Genomic DNA, 26,581 nt, shown 5'->3' on the forward strand with positions numbered 1-26,581 from the left:
GAGATATGTGCGCACACATCTGTCTCAAAAAACTAAAGGATCTTGCTCCAAAAAGGGAATGTGGTATAATCGCCTGAGCGATTTCCTTCATCAGAAGGGCTACATGAGCAATGAAGATTGTCCACGTGTTTTTATACAGTGATCCGATGGATTCTGTATAGTCTCCGTGTACGTGGATAATTTAAACATAATCGGTACACTTGAGGATATTGAGAAAGGGAGTTCCTTCGGAATTCAAGATGAAGGATTTGGTTAAAACCAAGTTATGTCTAGGTTTGCAACTTAAACATTCCCCTGACAGAATTCTAGTGCACCAATCGACCTACACCTAGAAGATGTTGGAAAAATTTGGATTTGAGAAGGCATATCCTTCTGAGACCCCGAAGATCGGGAGATCTTTATAGCAAAACAAGGACCCATTGAGGCCTAAGGAAGAGGGGAGCAAATTATGTGACCTGAATTTTTCCTACGGTCCTACCTAAGTGCAGTTGGAACACTCATGTACCTCGCAAATTATACATGGACGAACGTCGCATTCACCGTCAATTTGCTTGCTAAGTACAATTCTGAGCCTACCAAGAGACATTGAAAAGGCGTCAAGGACATCTTCCATTACATGGAAGGGACCAAAGATCTTGGTCTATTTTATAGAAGGATTCAAGACATGTCGCTTATAGGCTATGCCGATGTTGGGTACCTGTCGGACCCGCATACTTCTAAGTCACATAGTGTATATATTTTCCTTTGTGGTGGAACTGCATTTTCTGAAAATCAGCCAAGCAAAATCTTGTATCGACTTCCACCAATCACTCGAAAATCATAGCACTATACGAAGCATTATGAGAGTGTGTAAGGATTTGACAGATGATCGGCCACATAAACATGTGGGTTGAACACCATACAAACCCCTACAATTATCTATGAAGATAATGTTGCTTGTGTTGTTATGTGAAGAATAACCTTACAGGCATATTAATCTTAAGTTCTTTTATGCACGTGAGCTGCAAAAGGTGAACGAGGTAAGAATTTTGCATACTAAGTCTTGTAACAATAATGCTAATTTGTTCACTCAATCATTATCGGCATCATCCTTCAAGAGATGTGTGTGTGGAACCGGTATGATAAGACTTAGGAAGATGCAAAGTTCAAGGGGAGAAACTTCACAAACTCATCGTTAAAATCATGGTAGATCTGGGAGATGGTTAAACAGACAAAAAAAAGTCTACGGAACTTGAGATTTGATGAGCTATGTACAATAAATAACTGTTAGCTGAAGTGCAGAGGACAACTGTAAGTTGTAAGCGCTTAGCGCTGTACAGTTACAAACGTTCAACAGATTGGCCACAGCTACATTACACCCTCTTTTGAGCGTAAAGTAATAGCTGGCAGCCATCGTCAGCTACTGCCACTACGCTTGATTTGGCATCAACAGCAACACAGGAAACTCGAGCACCTGATTGTACAAGTTGGAAAGATGAGCATGTTATTTAATGAACAGGCAACCTTGTAGCATTGAACAGATATAAACCATTTAATCAACAGAAAAGGTTGAGAACAAGCATAAGTACATTTTAGCTACTGACCTTGCACATTGAACTATATTTTACAACACTATTAGAAGCTTAGTTATTCATGTGGAACCAAAAGAGAATGGCACTGAAATATATCTTACGTGGTATGTAAAGACACCCTGTTGTTCACTCAAGATAGTGCAGCAAACGCTCATTGTCTCACTCGTCTATAAACAGATTAACATATATTTTGCATTCCAACTAGTAAAAGACCTTTTAGACAAGTCCAGCTAGTTAACTATTAGCACAGATAGTGGATGTATAATCCCACTACCTGGGTTCAAATCGCATGAATTTGGGTTCCAATTTATGTCATCAGGGCTTCACGACATTTTTCCTTCAAAAAACTAATAGCAGCACATTTTTAAGAAGATATAGTCTCACGTCACTTACAATTGAAGCACTGTGTGCTGGTAAGCTTTCTCCCAGAAGATAATTCCCACATATAGAAGAAACCTCCATGTGTTCCAGCAAATCCATGATTACCACAGGCATCTACAGAAGTAGCCCTGACAAGCAAAATGTGTATCATAAGACACTGAGGATAATTCAGGGTATGCATGCACCTAGGAAACAGTACTCCAGTTGGCCTGCCTTGGCCTGTACAAAATCTAGGCGGGAACTCTTTGCGGGCTGAGTACAAGTAATACATTGTATGCCATTGAACATGAGATCAAAGATTAATGATTCATCAAGATATACTCTTCTTTGTGGTTTAACCCTATCTTTTTGAGGAACTAGTCAATAACTCCATGAATTAGTTTCCTCATGGTATTAAGGTCACAATGCGCGATGACGCTGAAATAGGTATGACTATCGTGTCCACTTGAGCGTAGCACCAGATTACATCTATGAACTTTGCCAGTATTTCTGTAATGTCATCTAATGCATTTTTATGTGATTTTCACCAAGGGAGCACATGAGCAACCCCGGATACATATATATCATATATATATATATCCATGATTGGATACCCTAGGGAGCCTTCAGACGTAAGATGGTACCTACTCAAACCCGTAGACAAGATGCAGTAATCAAAACATAACGTTCTATACTATACATGGAGAAGTGAGCATACCTTGGATCAAAAATATTTCCCATTAAAACTTTATTGTTTGCCAGCAGAGCTAGCCTCCATCGAGCATTGTGTTCTTTTGCTCGAAGGTCATGTTGGTACTCAGCTACTGAAGCAGAAGATACCATAATCCAAACCGCTATATCTTTTCCTGATAACATCAGACTGGACTCATCGTCATCTTTTTCTGACATCTCACTCACTGTGATCTCTTGTAACCTTCTCTCTATGTCATCAACTGAAGAATGAACGACATCCTCCTGTAAACTACAGAGGCCTAGAGGAAGAATCTGGAAGACGATGTTCCCTGGAGCTGCAAAAGTTGACAAAAGTGTTCGCTTGGAGATGTCCCTAAGAAAATTGTTGACTCCCTCAAATCAGATGTTTACTAAGAGAATACATAAAAGTAGTAGACCAGCTAAACCACCATACTTAAAGTAAATCAAAATTCAGATAGGAAGATGCACTGGCTGACATCACACACAAACATTGATAACGAGCATCCGTTCGCCAGTAGCTTTTTATGCACAGAAAGTATATGAGCTGGCAAAAAAAGTCTTATGCTTATGCAATAGATATGGATTTTTCATTAACTTTAACACATAGGTTTTATGGAAGTATTTCTAAAATGTTAATTTTCAAAATATCATTCTACCGAAAAAGGCTTTCGCCCCGCTTTATATATAAAGCAATGATCAACCACAGCCCAAATACAAACGCATCCCATGACAACACACGCACACACCCAAGGCGGGATACATAGGCGCTGAGCGCAACAACAACACCCCTAACATTACAAGAGCAATCGGGGTCCGCCACCGTGAATACACCACCGCGAAGAGATGAAGCTGTTAAACATACATGACAGGCGCATATCTACATGACAGGCGCATCTTAGGAGATGGTTAGGTTGTTAGAGTATAATGTTTATCTCATGTAACTTCTTATCTCTATCTCCTTTCTTGATCTCCAAGTATGTAATCTCAACCGAATGTATGCGCTGTTATGGGAGGTGCGCCCCATTTATATAACATGAAGCCGTCGGCCTGAGAAGGCAAGACGTTCCGCTAGTTCGCACTTGGTAATCAGAGCCCCGTCTCTTCCCATCTACTGAGATCCCATCTACACGAGCCTAGCCATGTCTTCTCCTCCTCCGGCGCTTCCCAGACTACCCTCAATGGGCAGGTCACCGAGAAGCTAACACGCACGAACTACGTGCTCTGGCGCATGCAGGTCACTCCTCACCTGCGCGGCGCCGGCGTCTTCGGCTACGTCGACGGCACCACACCGGAGCCAGCCAGGCTTCACGTCACCAAGGACAAGGATGGCAAAGAAAGCGCTGAGCCCAACCCTCTCCACCCAATCTGGGTCCGGGAGGACCAACAGGTGTTGGGCTACTTGCTCAGCACCCTCTCCAAGGAGGTACTCATCGCGGTGACCACGGTCACCACGGCGCACGCGCTCTGGACAGAGTTGGCAGGTATGTTTTCCTCGCAGTCCATGAGCCATGTGAACAACATTAGGACGGCGCTCATCAACGCGCAGAAGGGCAACCAGACGGTTGCCGCCTACTTCGCCTCTCTCCATGGCCTTGCCGACGAGCTTGCCGCTGCGGGGAAGGCCATCCAAGACGACGAGCTCATCTCCTACATCATCCACGGCCTCGACGTCGACTACCAGCCCCTCGTCTCCGCCCTCGACGCACGCGTCACGCCGGTCTCCCTCGACGAGCTCTACGCCATGCTCAGCAACTTCGACCAGCGCATGGCCCAGTTCAATCACTCGAGCAGCGGCGGCTTCCGCTCCTCTGCCAACGCCGCGATGCGTGGCCGTGGTGGTGGATCACATGGTCGTGGCTCTTCTCGCGCCAAGGGGCGATCTGGAGGATACGGTGGTGGCGGCAACAGCGGCGGCGGCAACGGCCGCTCTGGTGCATCCCGCGGTCGTCATGGCGGCGGTCCAACTCGGGCCCGACCAGAGATGCCTCGCTGCCAAATTTGTGGTAAGCCAGGGCACACCGCGAAGGATTGCTGGTACCGTTATGATGAAGATGACGATGACTCCCAAGATGAAGAAAAAGTGGCTGCTGCGGCTGATGGATCCTACGGCATCGACACAAATTGGTACGTTGATAGCGGCGCCATCAATCACATCACCAATGAGCTTGAGAAGGTCACCATGAAAGAAAAGTGCCGTGGCAAAGATCACATCCACACGGCAAATGGAAAAGGTATGCAGATTTGTCACATTGGTCATTCTATTTTTCGTGCCCCTCACCGTTCAATTCATCTCAAGAAAATTTTGCATGTCCCTAGTGCTGCTAAAAGTCTCCTCTCCGTTCATAGAATTGCCCTTGATAATCGTATTTTCCTCGAATTTCATCCATATTTCTTTTTGATCAAGGACCAGGCCACGAAGAAGGTTCTCTATCGAGGTAGATGTGTTCGAGGGCTTTACCCGTTGATTCCGGAGCTTAGGAGACTCAATAAACAAGCCAATGGTGTTGTCAAAGTCTCGTCAACACGGTGGCACGATCGATTAGGGCATGCTGCTTTTTCTTTAGTTGAAAGATTGCTTAGGAAAAATAAACTCTCATTTGTTGGTGAGCGAAATGTCGAAACTATTTGTGATTCCTGTCAATGTGCTAAAAGTCATCAATTACCTTATCCAATATCTACTAGTGTTTCTACCAAACCACTTCAATTAATCTTCTCTGATGTGTGGGGTCCTGCTCCCACTTCTGTTGGTAGACATGAGTATTATGTGAGCTTCATAGATGACTATAGCAAGTTTGTATGGATTTACCTCCTCAAAAAGAGATCCGATGTCTTTCAAGTTTTTCAAAACTTTCAAGCCTTGGTTGAACGAAAATTTGATAGCAAAATTATTGCGGTCCAATCGAATTGGGGGGGGGGGGGGGGGGGAGTATGAAAAACTAAACTCCTTCCAAACACTTGGCATATCACACCATGTATCATGCCCTCATGCCCATCAACAGAATGGCTCTGCTGAACGAAAGCATGGACGCATAGTTGAGGTCAGGCTAGCTCTCCTGGCAGGGGCCTCCATGCCCCTCAAGTTTTGGGATGAGGCTTTTCTTACCGTTGTTCACATCATTAATATGCTCCCTAGTCGAGTCATCAACAATGAAACTCCGGTAGAAAGACTTCTTCACACAAAACCAGACTATAAATCTCTTCGCGTGTTTGGGTGTGCTTGTTGGCCCAATCTTCGCCCATACAATAAAAGAAAACTCATGCTTAGCTCAAAGCAATGTGCTTTTCTAGGGTATAGCCCTCACCACAAAGGTGTCAAGTGTTTAGATATATCCACTGGCCGTGTCTATATATCTCGTGACGTCGTTTTTGACGAAACAAAATTTCCATTCGCCACCCTACATCCAAACGCCGGTGCTCGCCTCCGAGAAGAAATTCTCCTCCTGCCCACTCATCTCACCACCTTTGATCAAGAGGGTTTGAATTATGATGATCAACTGTTGACTAATCCTGCTACTAATGGTGTGCATGAGTTTTCTGATGATGTTACAGGAGATAACAGTGAAAACAATGGAGAAATCAGTGAAAAAAACGCGGCAGCTCAATATCACATGTGTCCGCATCCAGGAGGCAAATCCTCCTTGGGATCGGCTCCACAGCCGCAGTTCAGTCGATCCCCCTCGAGATCCGCGCTGGCAGACGCGCCAGCGACAGCGCTACTGTCCCCAACCCAGTGCGCGCCACGCGTCACGCCTCAACTGGTGGCGGCCCGAGCTTCTCTCCGCGCCAACCCTTGTCCGGCACGTGGCAGCCCGCGGCTCGTCAGGACGGCGCGCGATTCCGTGACCAGCCGGTCACGTACAAGCGGCGCGACCCGACTCGCCAGTCTGACACGGGGCCCGGGCCTGCTATGGGATCTGGCACGGACTACGCGCGCGTCCACGCACCTGACTGGCGCCCAACCCGAGGCGGATACGCCATCATCCACCAATGATGAGGCCCCGGGATCTTCTACGCCAACTGAAGATGCTGCACCTGATCAAACTGCCACAGAAGATCCGACGGGAGCAGATTCTGCTACAGGAGCTTCTGCTCCGGGATTCTCTGTGGCTGGGGATCCCGCTGTTGCACCGTCACGACGTACACGACTACAGCATGGGGTAATACATCCCGTTAATTATAAACACATAACCAAATATGGTATGGTTTGTTCTACAGGTGAACCACAGACGCTTGAGGAAGCACTTGGTGATGAAAGGTGGAAAAATGCTATGAACGAAGAATACATGGCACTCAAGAAAAATAAAACTTGGCATTTAGTTCCCCCACAGCAAGGTAAAAATTTAATTGATTACAACTGGGTATTCAGAATCAAAAGGAAATCTGATGGAACTATTGATCGCTACAAAGCTAGGCTCATTGCAAAGGGTTTTAAACAACGGTATGGCATAGATTACGAGGACACATTTCGTCCGGTTGTTAAAGCTGCCACTATTCGTCTTGTTTTGTCTATCGCTGTTTCCAGGGGATGGAGTCTCAGGCAACTTGATGTTCAGAACGCGTTTCTTCATGGTGTTCTGGAAGAGGAGGTATATATGAAACAACCTCCTGGGTTTATAAGTAAAAGTGCACCCTCTCATGTCTGCAAGTTGGACAAAGCACTTTATGGTTTGAAACAGGCACCAAGAGCATGGTACTCCCGTCTGTGTCACAAAATGCAAACACTTGGTTTTGTTCCTTCGAAGTCTGTCACCTCTCTGTTCATCTACAGCAAGTCCAATACATGCATATTTGTCCTAATATATGTTGATGATATTATTGTGACAAGCTCATCTGATGAAGCTATCACAGGACTGTTAAAAGATTTGAGTGCAGATTTTGCCTTGAAGGATCTTGGAGACTTGCATTATTTTCTTGGGATTGAAGTAAAGAGGCACAAGGATGGACTTCATCTCTCCCAAGAAAAGTATGTAGTTGACTTGGTAAGAAAAGCTGGTCTACAAGGTTGTGAACCTACACCTACTCCACTATCCAGCTCAGAAAAATTATCTCTCACACAAGGAACTCTCTTGACTCAAGAGGACAGCACAAAATACAGAAGCTTGGTAGGAGCTCTTCAATACCTTACTCTTACTAGGCCTGATATTTCTTTTGCTGTCAACAAAGTATGTCAGTTCCTTCATGCACCTACAACTGTTCATCTCACTGCTGCCAAACAGATAGTTAGATATGTCAAAAACACATTAAGCATGGGTCTTAATTTCAGCAAGTCATCCTCTACACTTGTCAATGCATTCTCTGATTCTGATTGGGCAGGCTGTCTTGATGATAGACGCTCTACTAGTGGTTTTGTTGTTTTCTTTGGACCCAACTTAATTTCATGGTGTGCTCGCAAGCAAGCTACAGTCTCCAGATCTAGTACAGAGGCAGAATATAAGGCTTTGGCAAATGCCACAGTTGAAATCATATGGGTTCAATCCATGCTCAAGGAACTTGGTATAAAGAGTAAACAAGCTCCATGTTTGTGGTGTGATAACCTTGGTGCCACCTGTCTTTCAGCTAACCCAGTGTTTCATGCAAGGACCAAACACATTGAGATAGATTTTCATTTTGTCAGAGAAAGGGTGGCTCACAAACAACTTGACATTCGTTTTGTGCATTCCAGTGATCAAATTGCAGATGGATTCACAAAGGCATTGCCTGTCAAGAGCTTTGAAAACTTCAAGTATAATCTCAACTTAATGGAGTTGTGATTAAGGGAGGGTGTTAAACATACATGACAGGCGCATCTTAGGAGATGGTTAGGTTGTTGAGTATAATGTTTATCTCATGTAACTTCTTATCTCTATCTCCTTTCTTGATCTCCAAGTATGTAATCTCAACCGAATGTATGCGCTGTTATGGGAGGTGCGCCCCATCTATATAACATGAAGCCGTCGGCCTGAGAAGGCAAGACGTTCCGCTAGTTCGCACAGAAGCCGCATATGACGAACCGTGTGCTCCAAGGCGGTGCCTTCAAGAAGGTTACGACGCTAACGCGCCGCCACCGCCCGACCCAAGGATCAGAGTTTCCCCTGGAGCAACACGATGATCGATGAGAGCCACAACGACGCCTTCAAGAGAACGCGCTACGCCGCCGCCGGTCCGTCCGAAGATAGAACAGGTTTTCACCCTGGCCAACACTCACCGCCACCGAACGCCACACCCCAGCCACCATGCCGCCCACACGGCCATGGTCACCGGACAGCACAAAGCCACGGGCTCTGCCCATGAGCATCGCGCTACCACCACCAGGGCCGCCGCCCCGGCATCCAAGACCTTGACACCATCTCACCCAAGACCCGTCGCTACCCCAACCAAAGAGACGAATGGAAAGGCCTCGCCTTTCACACCCCTGGGCAGCCCCCAGCGCCGAGACCCGATAGGCCGGCCAAAATTGGCCTCCGGCGACCCGTCCTGCTGCGCGGGCGCGAGACGAGCTCGATTCTGCAGCCGGGCGCGAGATGAGCTCGGTCCTGCTGCCGGGCGCGAGACGAGCTCGGTCCTGCTGCCGGGCGCGAGACGAGCTCGGTCCTGCTGCCGGGCGCGAGACGAGCACTGGACCGCGGCTGGGAGAAGGCCAGCCCTTCAACGAGGGTAGTGCCCGGACGACGACGAGAGGGGTCGGAACCGAAACAGGCCGTTCACCGACGGCCCAACGCCAGAGATGTCCAACCGCCACTGTGAGCCACCCCAAACCACCGCTATGAGCCACCACCACGCCATGGCAGCCCAAATCCACGTCGGGACCCCAAGGGGAGCCCCGAACTGCCCTGCAACAGCAGAGGCGCGCCACCGAGGCCGCAGCCCGCCCCCGTGCCGCCACACTCCACCCCCCAAGCTGCTCCCGCCGCCAGCCAACAGCAGGAGGCCCCTCATCCTCGCCGGAGCACCAGCCAGCCAAGGCAGTGTGCCCTCCGGCCCAAGCTGCCGCAACCCGAGCCGGCCGACAAGGGGATCTGGGCCGGCGGCGACACCACCCGCAGCAGAGCCGTCCCCGCCAACTCCACCTCGCTGGCCGCCCAACCACCGCGCAGTCACCGCCGCTCCACCGGCAAGCCGCCCCGCCCCGCACGAGCGACGCGTCCTTGCCAAGCCGCCGCGCCCGCGCCGCGAGCAACAGGGGAGGGAGGCCAGAGGATCCCACCGCCGCCGACACCAACCGAGCTTCGCCCGGCGGCAATGAGGAGGAGAGGTGAGGAAGAGGAGCGGTCCGGCGGCGGCTAGGGTTCGCCCTGCCGCCCGCGGGAGCGGCTCGGGCGAGAGCGTTTTCGTTTCTTTGACCGTCGTTTTCCCAGTTTCTCGACTCTACCAAAAATATCATCTTTCACTTTAGACCACACACTAGTGCTGATTCGCCTATCAAGGAAAAGCCTATGATAATCCTAGCCGTCTCCTTCTAATCTACTTCTATAGCTCGTTGCTAGTTCCTACAGTTGCTGAATTCTCCAATATCCAATTTGTCTTTTGGATTTTGACCACTCAAAGAGCACTGGCTCTTGAACATGGGAGGCTTTCTAATGAGACGTTCACATAACGTTTTCTAATATAGTAGTACCAGTTGTTTTGCTTGTAAAAGTAGGGCGTAATATTGTATTTAGACTCGTTGAACCTTGAATTTGGCCCTCACTTGGCAACTGGTTCTTTAGTGTCTCACATAGAAGATACTGATGAAAGTTCATGCAAGAATAGTTGCATGGCATATCATCCAACCCCATAGTGACAAAATTAAGATAATGATGTCTATGTTAGAAAATCCGAGGTGCGGTCGATTATACAAGGACAAACACAAGCACGAGTAACGACATCTAGATTTGTTAACGAGGTTCACCGAACATCGGCTACGTCCCCGGGCATGACTATGGGCGCTCCTCCCCATGTACTAAATCATATAGTACAACGACAGCAAGCCCACCAAGGTCATCCAACAGCGTCTCCGACCACCCGCCATGTCCGACCAGACCGCCCCTTTCGTGATCTTTGTCTAGCCTACCAGCTTTTGTCTGGTCTATTTTGGCTACCCTGCGGTAGCTTTATATAATAGGCCAGGGTTACACAGTTCGACTCAAGCACATAACCCTCCGCTAATTACAAGTCCAACTATAGCCTAACTCGTACGCATATATTCGACACATGTCCAACAGTCAAGAGGGAAGGATCGTAACTTACCACAAACAAAAGCCACCTGCGCCATCATGGCCAATAATGAGAGAGCTGCTTTTTGGCATTTTTCTAAGCTCCAGTATTGAGGGACCCACATTACCGGAACTAGAAATGACATACTCCTCAGAGATCACACTGTAAAACAGACACAATACTGTGATTAGTTGACATCCATCCAGAGTTAGTACAGCAATCTTCAAGTGTATATCTTAAGTCAGAAAGAGACATCCTGTGAATACAATGCATCTCTAATAGGAATGTCTAGCAAAAGGCAACATCAACATGAACTTAGTAACAACTAATGCATTGCAAATATACTGAAAGTATCGTAAGTATAAAAATACTTTGCAAGTATGAAAAAAGTGCAGCTGACAAAACATGTATTCATTTACTTGGGCATCTACAAGGCAGAAACAAAAACAGCAATGTCTTTGTTGTTCGTTCAGAATTACATAGGTCTCGTTAGCCATCAGGCAGCAAAAAATAAACTATCTGATTGATTTGTGCATTGAACCTATGTACTCGGGGTTGTGTTCGTCGTTCTGTTATTCTTCTGGTAACAGAACCTGACGTGGTACATATAATTGTCACAAAGTACGCTTATACAAAACCTCCGCATAGATGGTTTTTCTCTTTAAGTCGAAATTTGAGATAATATTAGAGTGCTTATTGGAACATTAGAGTTGTATTTCACAACTTTGGAGCACAAACACTTTCAAAAGGAAATATGCAACAGAACAACTTCAATTTATCATCAAATAGAATGAATTGTCTTTCAGTGAAGAGTAGTAGAACAAAAAAAGAGCCAGTCAGATCTTTAGGCAACTTCTTTCTTGATGTTATACAGAACTCAATAAAATATTTCAGCATACATTGGTTTTTTATAAACGTTTTAAAAGTTTTAACAAGTTCATAGGAATTTGGTGTGTTTATGTCTAGAAAGATCTAGCGCAAGTTCCTTATCATTTCAGAACGTTCACTCTCTTAGTACTTTGGTAGAGTACAAATAGATAATTACATAGCCGCTTATATGACAATGAAGTAGCCACAACTCTAATAGTATGGTGAGATATTATATACATATATTAGGAGCCCTATAACTGAAAACAGAATTGTAGTTGTTAATGAATGCCAATGTTTTTCTTATACATGACTAATTTGCAACCAAATAAGTTGAGTAGTTTTCTTTGTTTTATGATGAATATAAGAAATTCATCTCAGAATGAACGTGATGCCTCCAACTTTCATATAACAAAAATGGGTTGATACGCATTAACCAGATAACTAAGCTTACAACAATATAACAAGGCAAACCTTTGTATAATAAAGAATAATGTGGCAGTCATTTGAACATTTAACAACACAAATAACACTGGAAATGTGTCACACCATGCAGGCCGTAAAATTTGGGAGAAAGGAAACATTTTAATGCTTATAAGCAATTGTACCTCCATCCAGTGACCATAATCCATACATGCAAGTTTCTGCTGTCTTCCGCTGCTACAACATAATTTGGCTCAGATATCAAAAAGCAAGACACTGTCCCAGAAGGCATCAATTTGGTCAACAGCGAGATGTAGCCCAAGTTAACAGATACAATTTTCAGAGAATTGTCACCGCACTGATCCACTTTACACAAGGAGCATGAACAATCAATGCTTTGCATCCTGTCAATAAGTTATGTGATTAGCATCAATATAAGGGCGTGTCAAACATTTCCTGCATGGCACAAAAGGATAAGATTACAACCTGCAACATGGTATCCGTATACTGCTAAGGAGGACAAGAAACTGCCCATCAGGTGTAAACTGTATCCCGGATCTTCCAAGTGTAGACTGAAGCAAAAGAAAAAGTATCATACAAATGAATATTATTTCTTAACTGACAAAAAGTTCTATACATAGAAAGCTCTTACATTCCCGGTAGAAGCCTGCTCCAATGAGGGTAGTAGAAGGGTAGTGTAACCGACAAAATTAGGTGGTTTCTCATGGTGATCATTAAGAGTGATGTCATATATGTAGAGAAATCTATTACAGCTCTCTGAAGATCCACAAAGTACATAAATATGTAAGCTGCTACTGTCTTTGGTGTTCAGCATGATAGACAAGACGGGCATCGGGTGCAGGTAGCAGCCCATAAGTTCTAGATGATGATCTGATCCTCTTGCTGATGTTCCTGGGTGTTTGGATAGTAGACCATTCACATGATTAATGTTTGAAAGTGCATGAGAAACATCGTGTCCATTGCCCATGTTCTTGTCACCTGCCCTGTCTGTGGATATTGAAGAGCCATTGTTGCCTTCTTTTGGGTCCTTCAACTGATGTTGGCGTTGCACTGGTTCAACATTGCTGTTACCATGATTGTAGTGCGCGGGGTGGGAACTATCATCCATGCCAAACTCTTCCTCTAGACAAGCAAGGAGCGAATCAGACAAAACATACTGACCTTTCTCATGATCATATACCACATCAGGAATATCCTTTCTATTGTGTACCTCAACCTGACTCTCAGAAAATTGAGCATGATTTTCCCTTGTGCTCTTTAACAACTTTAAGTTCTCGTTAGGTTCCTTAGAGCATGCATCATCAAACTCATGGTGAGCACCCGTAGGTTTGGATCTGCTGTCACCCCCAATCTGTCCATCATCCTCAAAACTATCTGCGACAACAGCTTTCATGTCGTCTGATTTAGAGATCTGTTCTTTCATGCAATCATCATTAGGACCGATGTCTTTAACCGCCTCACACAGAGGTTCCTTGTGTACATGTGTTTGAGAGCCATTCATATTCCCTTCACCAACACTTGTAGGCGAAGTGGCACCTGCTGAAGGCAAGAAACTGTTCAGAAGAACCATATATTTCTTGCACACTGGGAAAAATTATCGGTCAAATGTTGTGAAACTCGTAGGGTTTATTTCTGTAAGCTGCTTTGCCAAAGAAAGTTTCGCTTTTCCAAAAAAGGGATATTTCTTGATTATGATAAATCAAATTTCTACAGAAGATATACTTATCTTTTTGTAAAATGGGTCAATGGAACATATATTTCCTATAGAATGAACAATAATTACCTTTGCAACCATCAGCAGAGGGATTTTGAGCTGCAACACTTCTCGCTAAAACTGCATCTTCTTTCTTTTTTTGCTTAACCTTCCTTCTTCTGTAAGTTTTCTCCAGAAGGGGGATAGCTTGGGGAAGCAAAAATGTCATCATAGACCTAGCTACTTCCTTCTCTGCTGCTTCCAAGTCAGACTTTTCAGAGCCTAAATAAGAACTGGAAGATAAACCATCTTCCTGAGATGAATTTGGAACATAATCTCCCAAATTATCATTAACCAGAGTGCATTTTGAATCACAGGGTATTTCCTCCAGCAATGGAGGCATGCATATTGGAGTAGAAACAACAGACAACTGTGAGTTGCTTACAGGATCTCCCTTGAACATTGAAAAGTAAATGTCGTTATCAAATACTGGCCTTTCAACTATAAACTAGAGTCAAAATTCAGAGCTGCTAAAAGAATACGCAGGTAGACATCTAACCAGCAGCTAAAACATGACAGAGTTTAAGAACGTGATAATCAACATTTAAGTCCTTAATATCCTGGCTAGGGTACAGAATAATTTCTTCATTGTAAAACCAAGACATATTCCCATCCAGGCTATAAGTATAACAGCTATGATCCAAAAATTTGCCCTTCATTATTTTCATAAAAGGGTTATTGCCAGATGGCTATTCAGTGTGCAAAGCTCTGTAACTCCTTAAGATCAAATTAAAAAATATATGGCTTTCTAGAGCGCAATTCTAATTCCTGAAGCTAGAAAGAATTATTTTCATAAAAGGGATATTGCCAGATGGTATTCAGTGCGCAAAGCTCTGTAACTCCTTAAGATCAAATTAAAAAATATATGGCTTTCTAGAGCGCAATTCTAATTCCTGAAGCTAGAAAGAATTACCTCAAAGTCAGCTAATGCTAACCATTCAACGTCATACTCATGAAATAAAGTTTTCTGAAACAACAGAAAATTCAAACAAACTATGTGACACTAGTGGTCTATTTTTCTTTCTCGGTCAGTTCCTCTAACATTCGAACTCTATGGGATGAATAGGAGAGCTCCAACCATCCATTTCAGTGGATAATGTACGACATTTACTTTGTTGATGTAGAAGAGATTAAGTATATGATCTAGGTGGAGTATAGATAAAAAAGTTAAAAGCAAGCACCATATCTGATGGTGGACCACATCCTATGCAACGAACGATAGTTTCATCCACGGTAAGCTGTGATGTAGTTTATTTTGCAGTTGAACCAACAAATATAATGTCAAAAGTAGTCAAACATTAAGTATACTGCAAGGGGAAAATCCTAAAAAAATCAACATACCTTGTTGAAACTTTGACGAGCAGATTTATCCAACTCTACTGTGCTGTTATCAACTGAAGTCAACATATCCTGGTTGTGGGCTCTCTTAGCAGTACCTTCCTCCTGGATCGGGTTCATACTTCTTTTAGCAGTTACAACTGTCTTGTCCAAACAAACATGCTGCTCTTTGTGATCATCAGAAACATCAGCTGCAACCGTATCAGTTGACGGTGAAGCAGCACCATAAATTTTTGGAGAAGGCATGTCTATTCCAAATCCAGTCGAATCTACTAGAAGCTGACGAAGCAGTCTCTGAACAGATGCATTTTTGAACCCAAAAAGCTGCACAAGACAACAGCAAAGCTAAACATTTATAATCTGGCTATGGTAAACAGTGTTGAAGGCACTCAGTTATGGTCTATTGAAAAGTTTAACAAGAATCAAGAATAGCAATGGTCATGGTCTGCTTTATATTGATTCAGTGTAGGTTGCTGACTCATGTTGGAACAACTATCTGGATTCAAATGATATAACTCTGTGAACGTGACAGGGCCCTGGAGCTGTAGTACTCAATTGGTTGCACCAAAGTGGTTGTTACTTGTTTATCTGTCTACATAGTTCCTTTCTTGTCATACATCAAAAAAAAGTTATGCTTGTAGTCATACCAGTAGATTCTGATGTGAGTGATGGCAAACCATCTATAACTTGTTAAACGTCCATATATGGTTTTACAGAAAGTGTACAGGGGGATGGGCAATGCCCTCGGCCATGAGCTTCCTGGGAAAAGCGAACTAGGAAGGAACATTTTCATTGCAATGCACAGGTTCATGTAACTAAATAAATGGATATGAAGAGCATGCCTCGACACCGTCAATCTTCTGAGGGAAGCTCCCCACCCTCTGCCAGTCCCTGACTTTGGCCCCTGTCTTCTTGTGGAAGTTCTTCCAAGCTATATCCGGTGTCTGGCCTGTCGCGCAATCTCCCTCGGTGGATGTGACCTGCAGATTGAGCCCATCACTGTTGATTTCGTTTGCAGTGGGTCACCATCCAGGCAGCAGAAGGTGGTAATCAGTGGTAGGAGTAGTACAGAAGATTGTGTTTGTTTGTGTGAACCTGGAATACAGGCCCTCTGGGTCCTTGCCGGATCTCCATGGCGTACGATATCCCGGAGAAATGGCGGACGGCGTGATAGCCCACTGAGTACGGGTACCGATCTTTGCCCTTGGGTGAGCAAACAAGGAGAGGTGAAGTGTTAGGGAGTACACCGACCATGGATTCCACATGTAAATTCAACTGACGAGACCTAAGAGAGCAAAGGGGAAGACGATGCCTCGATTGGGAATAGGACGCGAACCCTAGGGGAGGGAGGAAGAGGGACGGAGAGCAAACCCTTGAGCAGCTCCAGTACTTGCGCTCCCATTCGCCGCCGCGGTAAAGCGCCCCCGCCGACACCATCTCGATGAAGCGGTCCCCGTCAGCCTCCTTCGCCGCCATCTCCTCTCGTCTTCTTCGCTTCAGGCCGCAAAAAATGGCAGAGGGAGAGAGCGCGGGCGATGTGGTCAGTTTTGGTGGGGAATTTTGCGAAATGACGGCAAGGCCTTTTGGCTGTGCGCGCGGCAAACGGAATGGCGCGCAAGAAATAAAAAATCGACTCCGCTGGGGATCGAACCCAGAATCTCTGGTTTCGTAGACCAGCGCCTTATCCATTGGGCCACGGAGTCCTTGTTACCTAATTATCTTTTCAGGACCACTATTTCGCAAGAATAGGTCGACATTAGGCGTGGCAATCATATACCCCAGTCATCTATTTCTCCATGAACGTCCATGTTGTGGTGGGTTTGAAAAAAAAATATGAATATCTCTAACTACAACATGATACTCCCTCCGTTCCAAAATTTTTGTCTTAAATTTATCTAAATACGGATGTGTCAAGTCACATTTTAGTATTAGATATATCCGTATCTAGACAAATATAAGACAAGATTTTTGGGACGGAGGGAGTACTTGTGTAAAGGCAGTACATTTATCCATAAAAGCAAAGAGACAATCTTTATGGTTAGTTATACTTCTAGGTGGTAATTTATTGAACCAAGTTTTAGCATCACCTGCAAACAGCAGTGAAAAGGAAATAGCTTAAGCATGAAGTATTCGATGTTTGTATGCTTCTTAGAAAAGAGTGTCGGGGGGATGGTGTCGGATGTGGGGTTCCGGCAAACCCTTAAGGTTCGAACACTAGGGTGCGCGCGAAGTCTTTCCTTCCCACCAATCTACGCCCTAACTCACTAAGATCTCGCGGACGAACTCGACCAACTCGCAACACAAAAAGTCACAAGATTTATACTGGTTCGGGCCACCGTTGTGGTGTAATACCCTACTCCAGTGTGGTGGTGGTGGGCTGGTGATGAACAGTACAAGGGAAGAACGGCCTCCTGAGGTTGAGGTGTTCTTGTGAGTAGGCTCTCGATCGGGTTGGATCAAGTCAGGATCCGATGCCTCTACTATGGTGGCTAGCTCTACTTATATAGTCCCTGGCCCTCTTCCAAAATATCGAGCGAGAAGGGAGCCAACAATGGCGGGCTAATTCGAAGGGGGACAGCTAGTACAAGCTATCCTGACAAAAGTGGTGTTCGCCTGCCAAAGGCTCTGGTGGTGACGTCGTCTTGGGCTCCACGATGACCTCCGTCTTGCCGTCCTCCTGGTCTTGGTCTCGTTGCACCAATATAGCAACATTTGTCTGATGCCTTGGTACTCCTCGCCTGCGCTAGCCTCCTTAGCATCAAAGAGGAAATGAGAATGCTGCGCACGCTGGCGCCCGCCTGGCGCGTGCCTGGTGTCGTGCGTCATGGCTCACGTCACGAGGGTCTCGTGAGGTTTGCCCCGCCTTGATATCTCCGCTCCTCGTGAGCCTGCCTGGCTAGGACACTCCCGAGGAGGCCTTGTGCCGTCCGCCTCGCGAGGGTCTTGGATGCTTTGCTGGTGAAGATGGGTCGTACGGCCTGCAGGCTCAGCCACGCCGCGGGCCGCAGGCAGGCAAGTCTTGGGACCCCCGTTCCCAGAACGCCGACAGTAGCCCCCGGGCCCAAGGTGCGCTCGGGCTTGGCTTCGCAGCGAAGCCGAGGGCCAAGTTCGGAGCACCGCGGGCCCCCAAAAGCCTGCGGTCTCGATTGACGTGTGGCGGCTGATTGGACGTGGGCGTCTCCGCTTCCCCATGCTGCGTTGGCAACTGCACGACTTGGAAAGTCCCTGCGACATGCAAAGGAAAACCATCATTACCTGCGATCGTGGGAGACGCCGGTTGGCCTTCTCTTGCTATAAATGGGGAGGGGGTGGAGCCCCCGTTGCCCATCTCTTCCTCGCTTGCTTGCTTCTTCCTCCTTGCTCCACTGCCAACAACAATGGCGCCTATCAGAAAGTTTTCTACTGAAGAGAAAGGAAAGGCTCCCCGCGTTGATCCGAGGCCTCTTTCGCCGAAGAAGAGGTCGATCCATCGCCGTGATGAGGCGGCGATGCAGGTGGTGTTGAGGCCTTGGTGCGAGCGGCCTCCTCCAGGGTACCCGCTGCCCTTGTACGCCCAAGCCGAAGGCTCGGGGGGACGGGGTGACGAGCAGCGCCGCCCACGCCGCATCCGCCGCGCCACGGCGACGCGGGCCGTCGCCCCTGGGGTTCACGCCACTGACTCCTTCGCGCGAGTTGGTGCTGTGGGCGCCGATGCCTCCGAGCTCCTGGATCCGCTTCCCTCGGTTCTTCTCCGACGTGATGCCGCCGAGGGGGCCTCTCGAGCTCTGGTTGTAGCACGCCTACTACAGCCCCCCGGTGACCGGAGCAGAGATCAAAGCGGTCCCCACCGGCAAGATCTTCATGATGCGCGGCTGGGGCGAGATCCCGCGGGTCTGCCGTGAGAGGGGCGCCCTCGCGATCCACTTCGAGTTCAACGGCGCCCCCACGCTCTTCTCCAAGGTCTTCGATGCCGAGGGCCGCCGCCTGGAGTGCTGCTCCGGAGAGGAGCGCGAGGCTGATGTGCGCCCCGCTCATGACCACTCCAGCAGCAGCAGCCCTTGGGAGTCCAGCAGCTCTCCTGAGCTCTACGAGACTCCGGAGACGAGCGACGATAGCTACGTGCCCCCGAGCTCTCGCCGCGCTCGGAGCAGAGCTGCGGCGTCCGGCCGTCGCCATCGCTGATCTGGATGGGGTTGGCGCCGGCCTCCCGTGGCCCACTGTTGATGGTGGCGTCCACCACGGAAGGATGTAGATAGGATTTCTCCTAGTATCGGCTTTCGTTTCCTGCAATGAGTCATGAATTACCCCGTGGGGGCATGTAAGGGTCTGTAATGTCCTTTGTGCTTATCTTCCCTGTTATGAAAATTTGGTGAACGCATGTCCCGTTAAGGCTCGGTCCCCCCTTTCTTTCCTCGCGATAGCTTGTTGCTCTAAGCCGACAGGTCCCAGTCCCCAGACAGGCTACAACCGTCGCTGGTATGCCAGGTCGCGCGCCATGGTCAAGGGCAGGAGGTGTGCGGCCCGAGGTCCGGTAAGAGCCCCTGAGGCGCGATGCTCGGGAGGTCCCCCTTAGCGCTCAAGCAGCCATGGGAAGGCAAGAAAGGGAGTTGACGTGGCCGCAACGGGGCTGCGGCAAGGCATGAGCGACCATTAGGCCCAAGCATGTAGCCGATCCGAGTGCGGGACTTATCTTGTTGATCTCGTGGCGACTCCTGACGTTGCGCTAGGGCTGCGCGCCTACTCGTGCGGCATAGCTAGGCTGGCCCATACGAGTTTCCTTCCCCTCATGCTCTCCTTAGTGCTCTATGTCCTCAGGTCCCGGCCCTCGAGCGAGCTCAGCCGCCGCTGGTATGCCAGGTCGCGATGCCGTGGTCAAGGCCAGGGGTGAGGGCTGGAGAGCCAGTAAGAGCTCTTGAGTCGCGATGCTCAAGAGCCCCCCTTTTAACGCGCAAGCGAATTGCACGAGAGGAAAGGAGACTCACGGTGCCGCATGCTATCCTTCCCACGGGGTCCCTGTGAACAGGCACAAGAAGAAACAATGTTTGTCGTTACAGCTGTCAGCCTGCCTCTGGTTGCTCTGGATGAGGAGAAGGTGCTGAGGGCCTGGTGAGGTGATGTGCGCGTGGTGTGCCACGAGCCAGAGCTCGACCACTCATCCAGGCACAAGAACCAACTCTGTTTGATCTGAGGAAACATTGTTTATTATATCGTGATAAATGTTTCCTAGAGGAAATAATAAAGTTGTTATTTATATTTCCTTATATCGTGATAAATGTTTATTATTCATGCTAGAATTGTATTAACCGGAAACATATTGCATGTGTGAATACATAGACAAACAGAGTGTCCCTAGTATGCCTCTACTTGACTAGCTCGTTAATCAAATATGGTTAAGTTTCCTGACCATAGACATGTGTTCTCATTTGATGAACGGGATCACATCATTAGAGAATGATGTGATGGATAAGGCCCATCCGTTAGCTTAGCATAATGATCGTTTAGTTTTATTACTATTGTTTTCTTCATGACTTATACATATTCCTCTGACTATGAGATTATGCAACTCCCGAATACCAGAGGAACAACTTGTGTGCTATCAAACGTCACAATGTAACTGGGTGATTATAAAGATGCTCTACAGGTGTCTCCAAAGGTGTTTGTTGAGTTGGCATAGATCAAGATTAGGATTTGTCACTCCGTGTATCGGAGAGGTATCTTTGGGCCCTCTCGGTAATGCACATCACTATAAGCCTTGCAAGCAATGTGATTAATGAGTTAGTTGCGGGATGATGCATTACGGAACGAGTAAAGAGACTTGTCGGTAATGAGATTGAACTAGGTATAAGGATACCGATGATCGAATCTCGGGCAAGTAACATACCGATGACAAAGGGAATAACGTATGTTGTTATGCGGTTTGACTGATAAAGATCTTCGTAGAATATGTAGGAGCCAATATGAGAATCCAGGTTCCGCTATTGGTTATTGACCGGAGATATGTCTCGGTCATGTCTGAAAGAAATATGCCCTAGAGGCAATAATAAAGTTGTTATTTATATTTCCTTACATCATGATAAATGTTTATTATTCATGCTAGAATTGTATTAACCGGAAACTTAGTACATGTGTTGTCGTGGAATTGTCACGGTAGATATCCTAGCGAAAGGACTTAGTCGTGGAGCCATCGTGACAGGGTTAGCTTAAAGGGGTTAAACGGGACAAAGGACACAAGGAGTTTATACTGGTTCGGCCCCTTGCGGTGAAGGTAAATGCCTAATCCAGTTTGAGGTGGTATTGCTTATGTCTCGATTACGAGGGAGCGAATACGCTTGACCTAGCTTTCGATTTTTTGTTTCTTGCCCTAAACCGCCGTCAGGTCGTCCCTTTATATACACAAGTTAATGCCCAGTAGCTAACAGAGTCCCAGCCGGTTCATAACAACGTGTCCGGCTCGGTGACTAAAGTACACATGCCTTACAGTACAAGTCATACATATATGGCGGTTTACACTTACGGGCTTTAAGCCGCCTCTGGGCTCTGGGCCTTTTAACGAGTCTTCATAGTGAACCGCCATCTTCAACATCTTTATGGGTTTTGTCTTGATAGACCGCCATGGCTTAACCCTGCCCCTCCTGGGCGGGTTAACCCAATAGTTATATCCCCAACATTAGGCCCCGGGTTGATTTGAACTTGTTCATGTCAATCTTCAACACTTAGAAAAAACCTTCTTCGCTTGTTCTCTGCAAGATAGCATAACCCGCCATGACGTCATTTCGTGGAATTACGGAAACCCGCCATGACGTCATCTGTCATTAGCTTTGCATAATACCCTGCATATCTTGACGGATCCTTATCTTTAATTAACCATCTCTAAAATCGAGGCATCCAAACAGTTAGATAATCATTCTTTGGCCTTCTCGTTTCTCGCGCCCGCATATTGACCCTTTCCTTATAAATAGGGTCTGATAGCCTTTCCACTTTCCCCCTTCTTCTCCTCATCTTCAACCTCTCCCTTCGCGACGCACCTGCACACCTGAGCACCGCCAACGCCGAACTCGTCAACTTCCTCGACTCCGGCCGCTGCATCGACCTGAACGAGACCAGAGCAACTGCGGCACCTCTCCATTGTTCAGTGGATCCAGTAAGTACTTCTCCTTCCCTTTCCTTTAGATCGCATTAGGGTTTCTTGAAAGTTCGTAGGAGTTCATCCTTGTTCTTCGTTGTAGCCTGCGATTTTGATTCAAACTTAGCACTCCTCTACACTCCAGTCGATGTAGCCTGTGATACTTGTTTTTGTTTTTTAGACCATCTCCTTCGCGTAAAAAACCAATCTAAACATATGAACTGTTCGAGCACTGTAATTTAAGTCAAAAATATTTTCCATTATCCGAAGTATTGTGGATCCAAAATCCTAGCATCCATCTGTGAAACTTGTTTACTTCAACACTTAGTAGAATTCAGTCTTGATAGATCTTGAATACCATTGTTTTCATGGCGGCTTACATCACCAGTTATAATTTAGTCATATGGCATTAGGCCCCATTTAACCTGAATATATATGCAGCATTCATTTCCGGCTTAATGAAAACAACTTAAACCGACAAATTTTCTTTCTTGTAGGCTTCCTCCTTCACAGTGCCGAAGACAGTCACCACATGCAATTGGGTTCCTTCTATTGTCACTGAAAACATGCTCAAGGACTTTGTCAAAATCGGCTTTTTACCAACCAAAGACATCCTGCATTGGCGCATTCCCAAACAGAATGAAGAAAGACCTCGTCCAAAGGATGGTGAGGTCGTTGTTTTTACTGATCACATGAATCGGGGCTTCTCACCGCCCGGCTCAAAAATTATCCGACACGTTCTACACTTCTTTCAACTCCATCCTCAATACATCGGACCCAATTCCGTGTCAAACATTTGCATTTTCAAGTCTTCTGTGAAGTCTACCTTCAAGAGGAGCCAAGTGTTGAACTCTTTAGGGAATATTTTTATCTGAACCGACAGAATGAGTTTACTAACGGACCTAGCTTAGAACTTGGCGGGGTCTCAATTCAACGAAGAAGAGATGTTGTCTTCCTGTATGCTCGTCTACCGAGTCATCCCAAAGATTGGAACCAAACATGGTTCTATTGCAAAGATACTTCTCCGGCTGATGAAAATCCACTGCCGGGTTATCGCATCCAACGGCTCGAATCAAACCATCATCTTCCCAAAAAGCTCACCACTGCTGAACGTGCAAAGCTTGCGCCCACTATTTCAAAGGTTAAAGCCTTGCTGGGAAACGGGTTAACCGACATTGACTTGGTTCGGTGCTGGATTTCTTGGCGAATCATACCCTTGAGCCGTCGGCCCGGTTTAATGTGTACTTAGACGGGTGGTGCAAAAGATCCACTGCGCCATAGCTTTGTGTGCCTCTCTGATGATGCAATCAATGAAATGACAAAGACCCTTTTGAATGAGAGCCTGGGGAGCTGCAGCAAAGTAGGGCTGAACCCTTTCTGCAAACTTAACCCGCCACCAGATGTGAGTCTTTAAACTACTTACTTCACCTTATTACTCCAATGTTTTGTTAACTCGACCTTGATGATTTTCACAGGCTACATCTGATTTCTGGAACAAGGAGTATGACCATGAAGCTGCTAAGAAAGCCAGGGCCAAAACAAAAGCCGTCAAGAAAGCCGCCAAGAGGAATAAGAAGAAATTAACTGCTTCTGAGATGCTTGGTCTAGACGACAGTTCTGAGTTAGAGGTAGCCCTTGATTCCCTTGGCTCCTTTTTCAACCATCTTATTGACACTAATTATCATCAGGATGACACAGGGACCAGTCAAGCAGTCAAAAAAGAGGTAACTATCATTTCATCCGACTCAGAGCCTTTGCCAAGATAGAAAATTCGACGGGTAACCCGGAAAGTAAGCTTTTCACACCCCTTAGCTCATTTGGATCCTCACTTTCTTTTGAAGCAATAGCAGCACGAGAACCGACGGCAAACTCGGACCAGCGGAGGTGAAGAGTTATCGTCCGGCTTACCAAATACTCCAGCTCCACGGAAACGTCAAAACGAGGTCTGTCCAAATTTAAAATCTTTTTACCCACTGGCGGGTCTCATTCCCTAGCCACTTAATCCTTCCGATTCAAACTATCAGGAGGCTTCTCGCTCTTCCTCCGGCGACTCATCTCAGACCCAGCTACCGGCTTTCAAGACTGCCCCTGGGTAACATCATTTGTATTCTCTATCTCCTTATGCTCTTATACTTGTACTAATCTCTCATAATCCGTGCAGTGGACAAGCAAAGCCTAGCAAGAAGGCAAAGGTGACCAAACTGGCTGAAGGGCCCAAAGCCCATGAACCGAAACAGCAAACTCCAGCCTCTGACACCTCCATGCCACAACCTCAAGAGCCCGTTCATGACGTTCCACCCGAAATTCCTGACCTTTCCAGTGACCCTACAAATGTCAATCCTTTGGGCACTGAATCGTCAAGCCCCATTAAACCGTTAGGAACACCCACTCATGATGTTGTGATCACTGGGACCGGCTTTAAAGAACCGGGACAACCCACTGTTTTGGCCAAGCAATCTGCCAAGGAGGAGTACCTCGAAAGGTAAAAAGTGAGATTTGATATTGCTGATTACTATCAACTAAGCGCCAATGAAGTACTCTCTGGCTATCTCAATCAAGTCCATACCAGCCACGATCTTGAGATTGACATGGTGAAACAGATGCACCAGAAGTATGAGGTATGAATTCCAGATTAATATAGTATGCATATCCTGTCAGCCCCCAAGTCTAATGCGTATGATATAATTGAATATGTTGTAGACTTAGAGTAGCCATGAGTATAAAAAACATCTTTGGTAGAATCTTTGCAAGGCTGGCTTTCACCATTAAAGTTAAACCAGATTTTGAATGATTAACCTTGCATCCGTAGCCCACAAGGGCCGGTTTAATCAGCATGAATGAACCGGTACTTGTGCATCATTCTTTGTAAATCAGAACTTACTTGTGTAGTCCCCAGGAGCCGGCTGTGGTCATTGGCAGCACAACCGGGTCATCATAAAATAGTAACAAGACATGTAGCGTGCATTAGCCCCCAAGTGTCAAGTACTCTTGCTTGCAAAGTGCTTGGAAATTTATTTATAAAAGCCGTTTGTATGAAGATTTTTTTCGGTAGGCATTAGCCCCCAAGTGCCAAGTGTTGTTGCTTGCAAAATGCTTGGGACTTTATTCATATAAGCTTGCAAAATGCTTGGGACTTTATTCATATAAGCTGACTTATGAATATGGTTTTAAATCTGTGCCTATATAGGACACCACTGCTCAACTTCAATCAAAATTGACTGATATAAAAACTCGACTAGAGGTTCAAGAATCTGAGACCCGGAAGGCCGACTCAAAGTTCAAATTTAGTCTGGAGGAGACAGAAAAGCTGAAGACCGGTTTTGATGTTGAAAGAACCGTCTGGGCTGAGGAGAAAACTGCTCTAATGTAGTGGGCCGAAAAAGCGGAAGCTGATCTTCAAAAGGTGACTACTGAGCTTACCGGTTTAAAACACCGTGTATCCCAGATGGTTTCTGCTATCTTTGGTGGGCCGCCTCGCCAGCATCAAAATTGAATCTCTTCTTTTTATATCATAAACCGCCATTGATCACTCCATGATTGTTACACAGGTCCGAGGAGCATCAACCTTCGTCAAGATTCGTTGGTGAAGCTTAAAGCCGTATATACGCTTATTGAGAAGCTATATACCAGAACTCAGCGCACACTAGCCATGATTTCTCCAACAAATCAAGGACCCAATCTGCTGAGCGATGTCTAGAAAAAATTGTCAATTCTGTCTGCGAGGATTCAAGAGATAAAATGGTCATGTGCAAGAGCCGGCGCCGAGACGGCCTTGAGCCGTGCTAAGGCATGGTTACTAGAGCTAGACCTAGCCGAGGTAGCTACTGGGTATCCAAGCTTAAAAGAAGATGGCACTTCTTTTGACCAGAAAGACTTTGCTGCCTGTGTTAAAGAGATACGTCCTCTGGCAACTCTGATTGCTGATGAAACAAATCTCTCAAAATATCAGCCTGCTTATGATGCAAAAAACCAGAAAATGCCCACTCCGGCTTATAAAGTGATGGATCTGATTCCCCCAATCCGTAAGCATACTTTCGCCCTTGAAGTTGATCCGTCCGACCTTATAGATGATGAAGCTGAATTCCAAGCCTTGCGTGGCATTGACTGGTCATCACCCAACTTCCAGACGACGGAGGACGAAGAACCGGAGAAGGATGAACCGGAAGCTTCAAGTCATCAAGGTCAAGAAGATTGATCCGCTGGGTGGTTCAAATATTTGAAATTCTAAAAACACTTGATATTTTTGGCTCACTGAGTCAT

The 26,581-nt window shown here is 46.3% G+C and overlaps 2 protein-coding genes and 1 non-coding gene across 5 annotated transcripts; all 3 read right to left on the minus strand.

The window, feature by feature from the left end:
- Nucleotides 1–1,168: 1,168 nt before the first annotated feature.
- Nucleotides 1,169–16,880, minus strand: LOC125508831 (DNA binding protein). Of its 3 annotated transcripts, none has more exons than XM_048673625.2 (12): nucleotides 16,591–16,880; nucleotides 16,315–16,422; nucleotides 16,062–16,199; nucleotides 15,223–15,543; nucleotides 13,912–14,275; nucleotides 12,760–13,664; nucleotides 12,594–12,679; nucleotides 12,293–12,511; nucleotides 10,851–10,979; nucleotides 2,650–2,997; nucleotides 1,965–2,080; nucleotides 1,169–1,453 (listed from the first exon to the last, which is right to left on the minus strand). In XM_048673625.2, the coding sequence occupies exons 1-12, from the start codon at nucleotides 16,693–16,695 to the stop codon at nucleotides 1,353–1,355; spliced, it is 2,940 nt and encodes a 979-aa protein (XP_048529582.1). In that variant the 5' UTR covers nucleotides 16,696–16,880; the 3' UTR covers nucleotides 1,169–1,352. The 3 variants fall into 3 exon arrangements, with proteins under 3 accessions (XP_048529582.1, XP_048529581.1, XP_048529583.1); XM_048673624.2 differs by having other exon boundaries at nucleotides 12,760–13,667; XM_048673626.2 differs by lacking the exons at nucleotides 1,169–1,453; nucleotides 1,965–2,080 and having other exon boundaries at nucleotides 2,674–2,959; nucleotides 12,760–13,667.
- Nucleotides 8,758–10,844, minus strand: LOC147971299 (uncharacterized). The gene has a single exon (XM_087526007.1). It carries the CDS (start codon nucleotides 10,003–10,005, stop codon nucleotides 8,758–8,760), a length of 1,248 nt encoding a protein of 415 aa, XP_087382133.1. The 5' UTR covers nucleotides 10,006–10,844.
- On the minus strand, nucleotides 16,850–16,922 carry TRNAR-ACG (transfer RNA arginine (anticodon ACG)). Its single transcript has one exon. It is a non-coding gene; the product is annotated as a tRNA-Arg (tRNA).
- Nucleotides 16,923–26,581: the final 9,659 nt, after the last annotated feature.

The sequence above is a fragment of the Triticum urartu genome, chromosome 5A, assembly GCF_056163025.1.
Source record: "Triticum urartu cultivar PI428250 chromosome 5A, HENAU_Tu73, whole genome shotgun sequence".
Taxonomy (NCBI): domain Eukaryota; kingdom Viridiplantae; phylum Streptophyta; class Magnoliopsida; order Poales; family Poaceae; genus Triticum; species Triticum urartu.

Bases quoted from the DNA above. Each gene is read 5' to 3' on its own strand.
- LOC147971299 (XM_087526007.1), bottom strand. From the start codon at position 10,005: ATGATATTTTTGGTAGAGTCGAGAAACTGGGAAAACGACGGTCAAAGA.
- LOC125508831 (XM_048673624.2), bottom strand. From the start codon at position 16,695: ATGGCGGCGAAGGAGGCTGACGGGGACCGCTTCATCGAGATGGTGTCG. The intron at 10,980-12,292 runs GTACAATTGCTT...TCTGTTTTACAG, and splicing joins ATTATGGTCACTGGATGGAG to TGTGATCTCTGAGGAGTATG. The intron at 2,998-10,850 runs GTAAGTTACGAT...CAATTTTCTTAG, and splicing joins GCAGGTGGCTTTTGTTTGTG to GGACATCTCCAAGCGAACAC.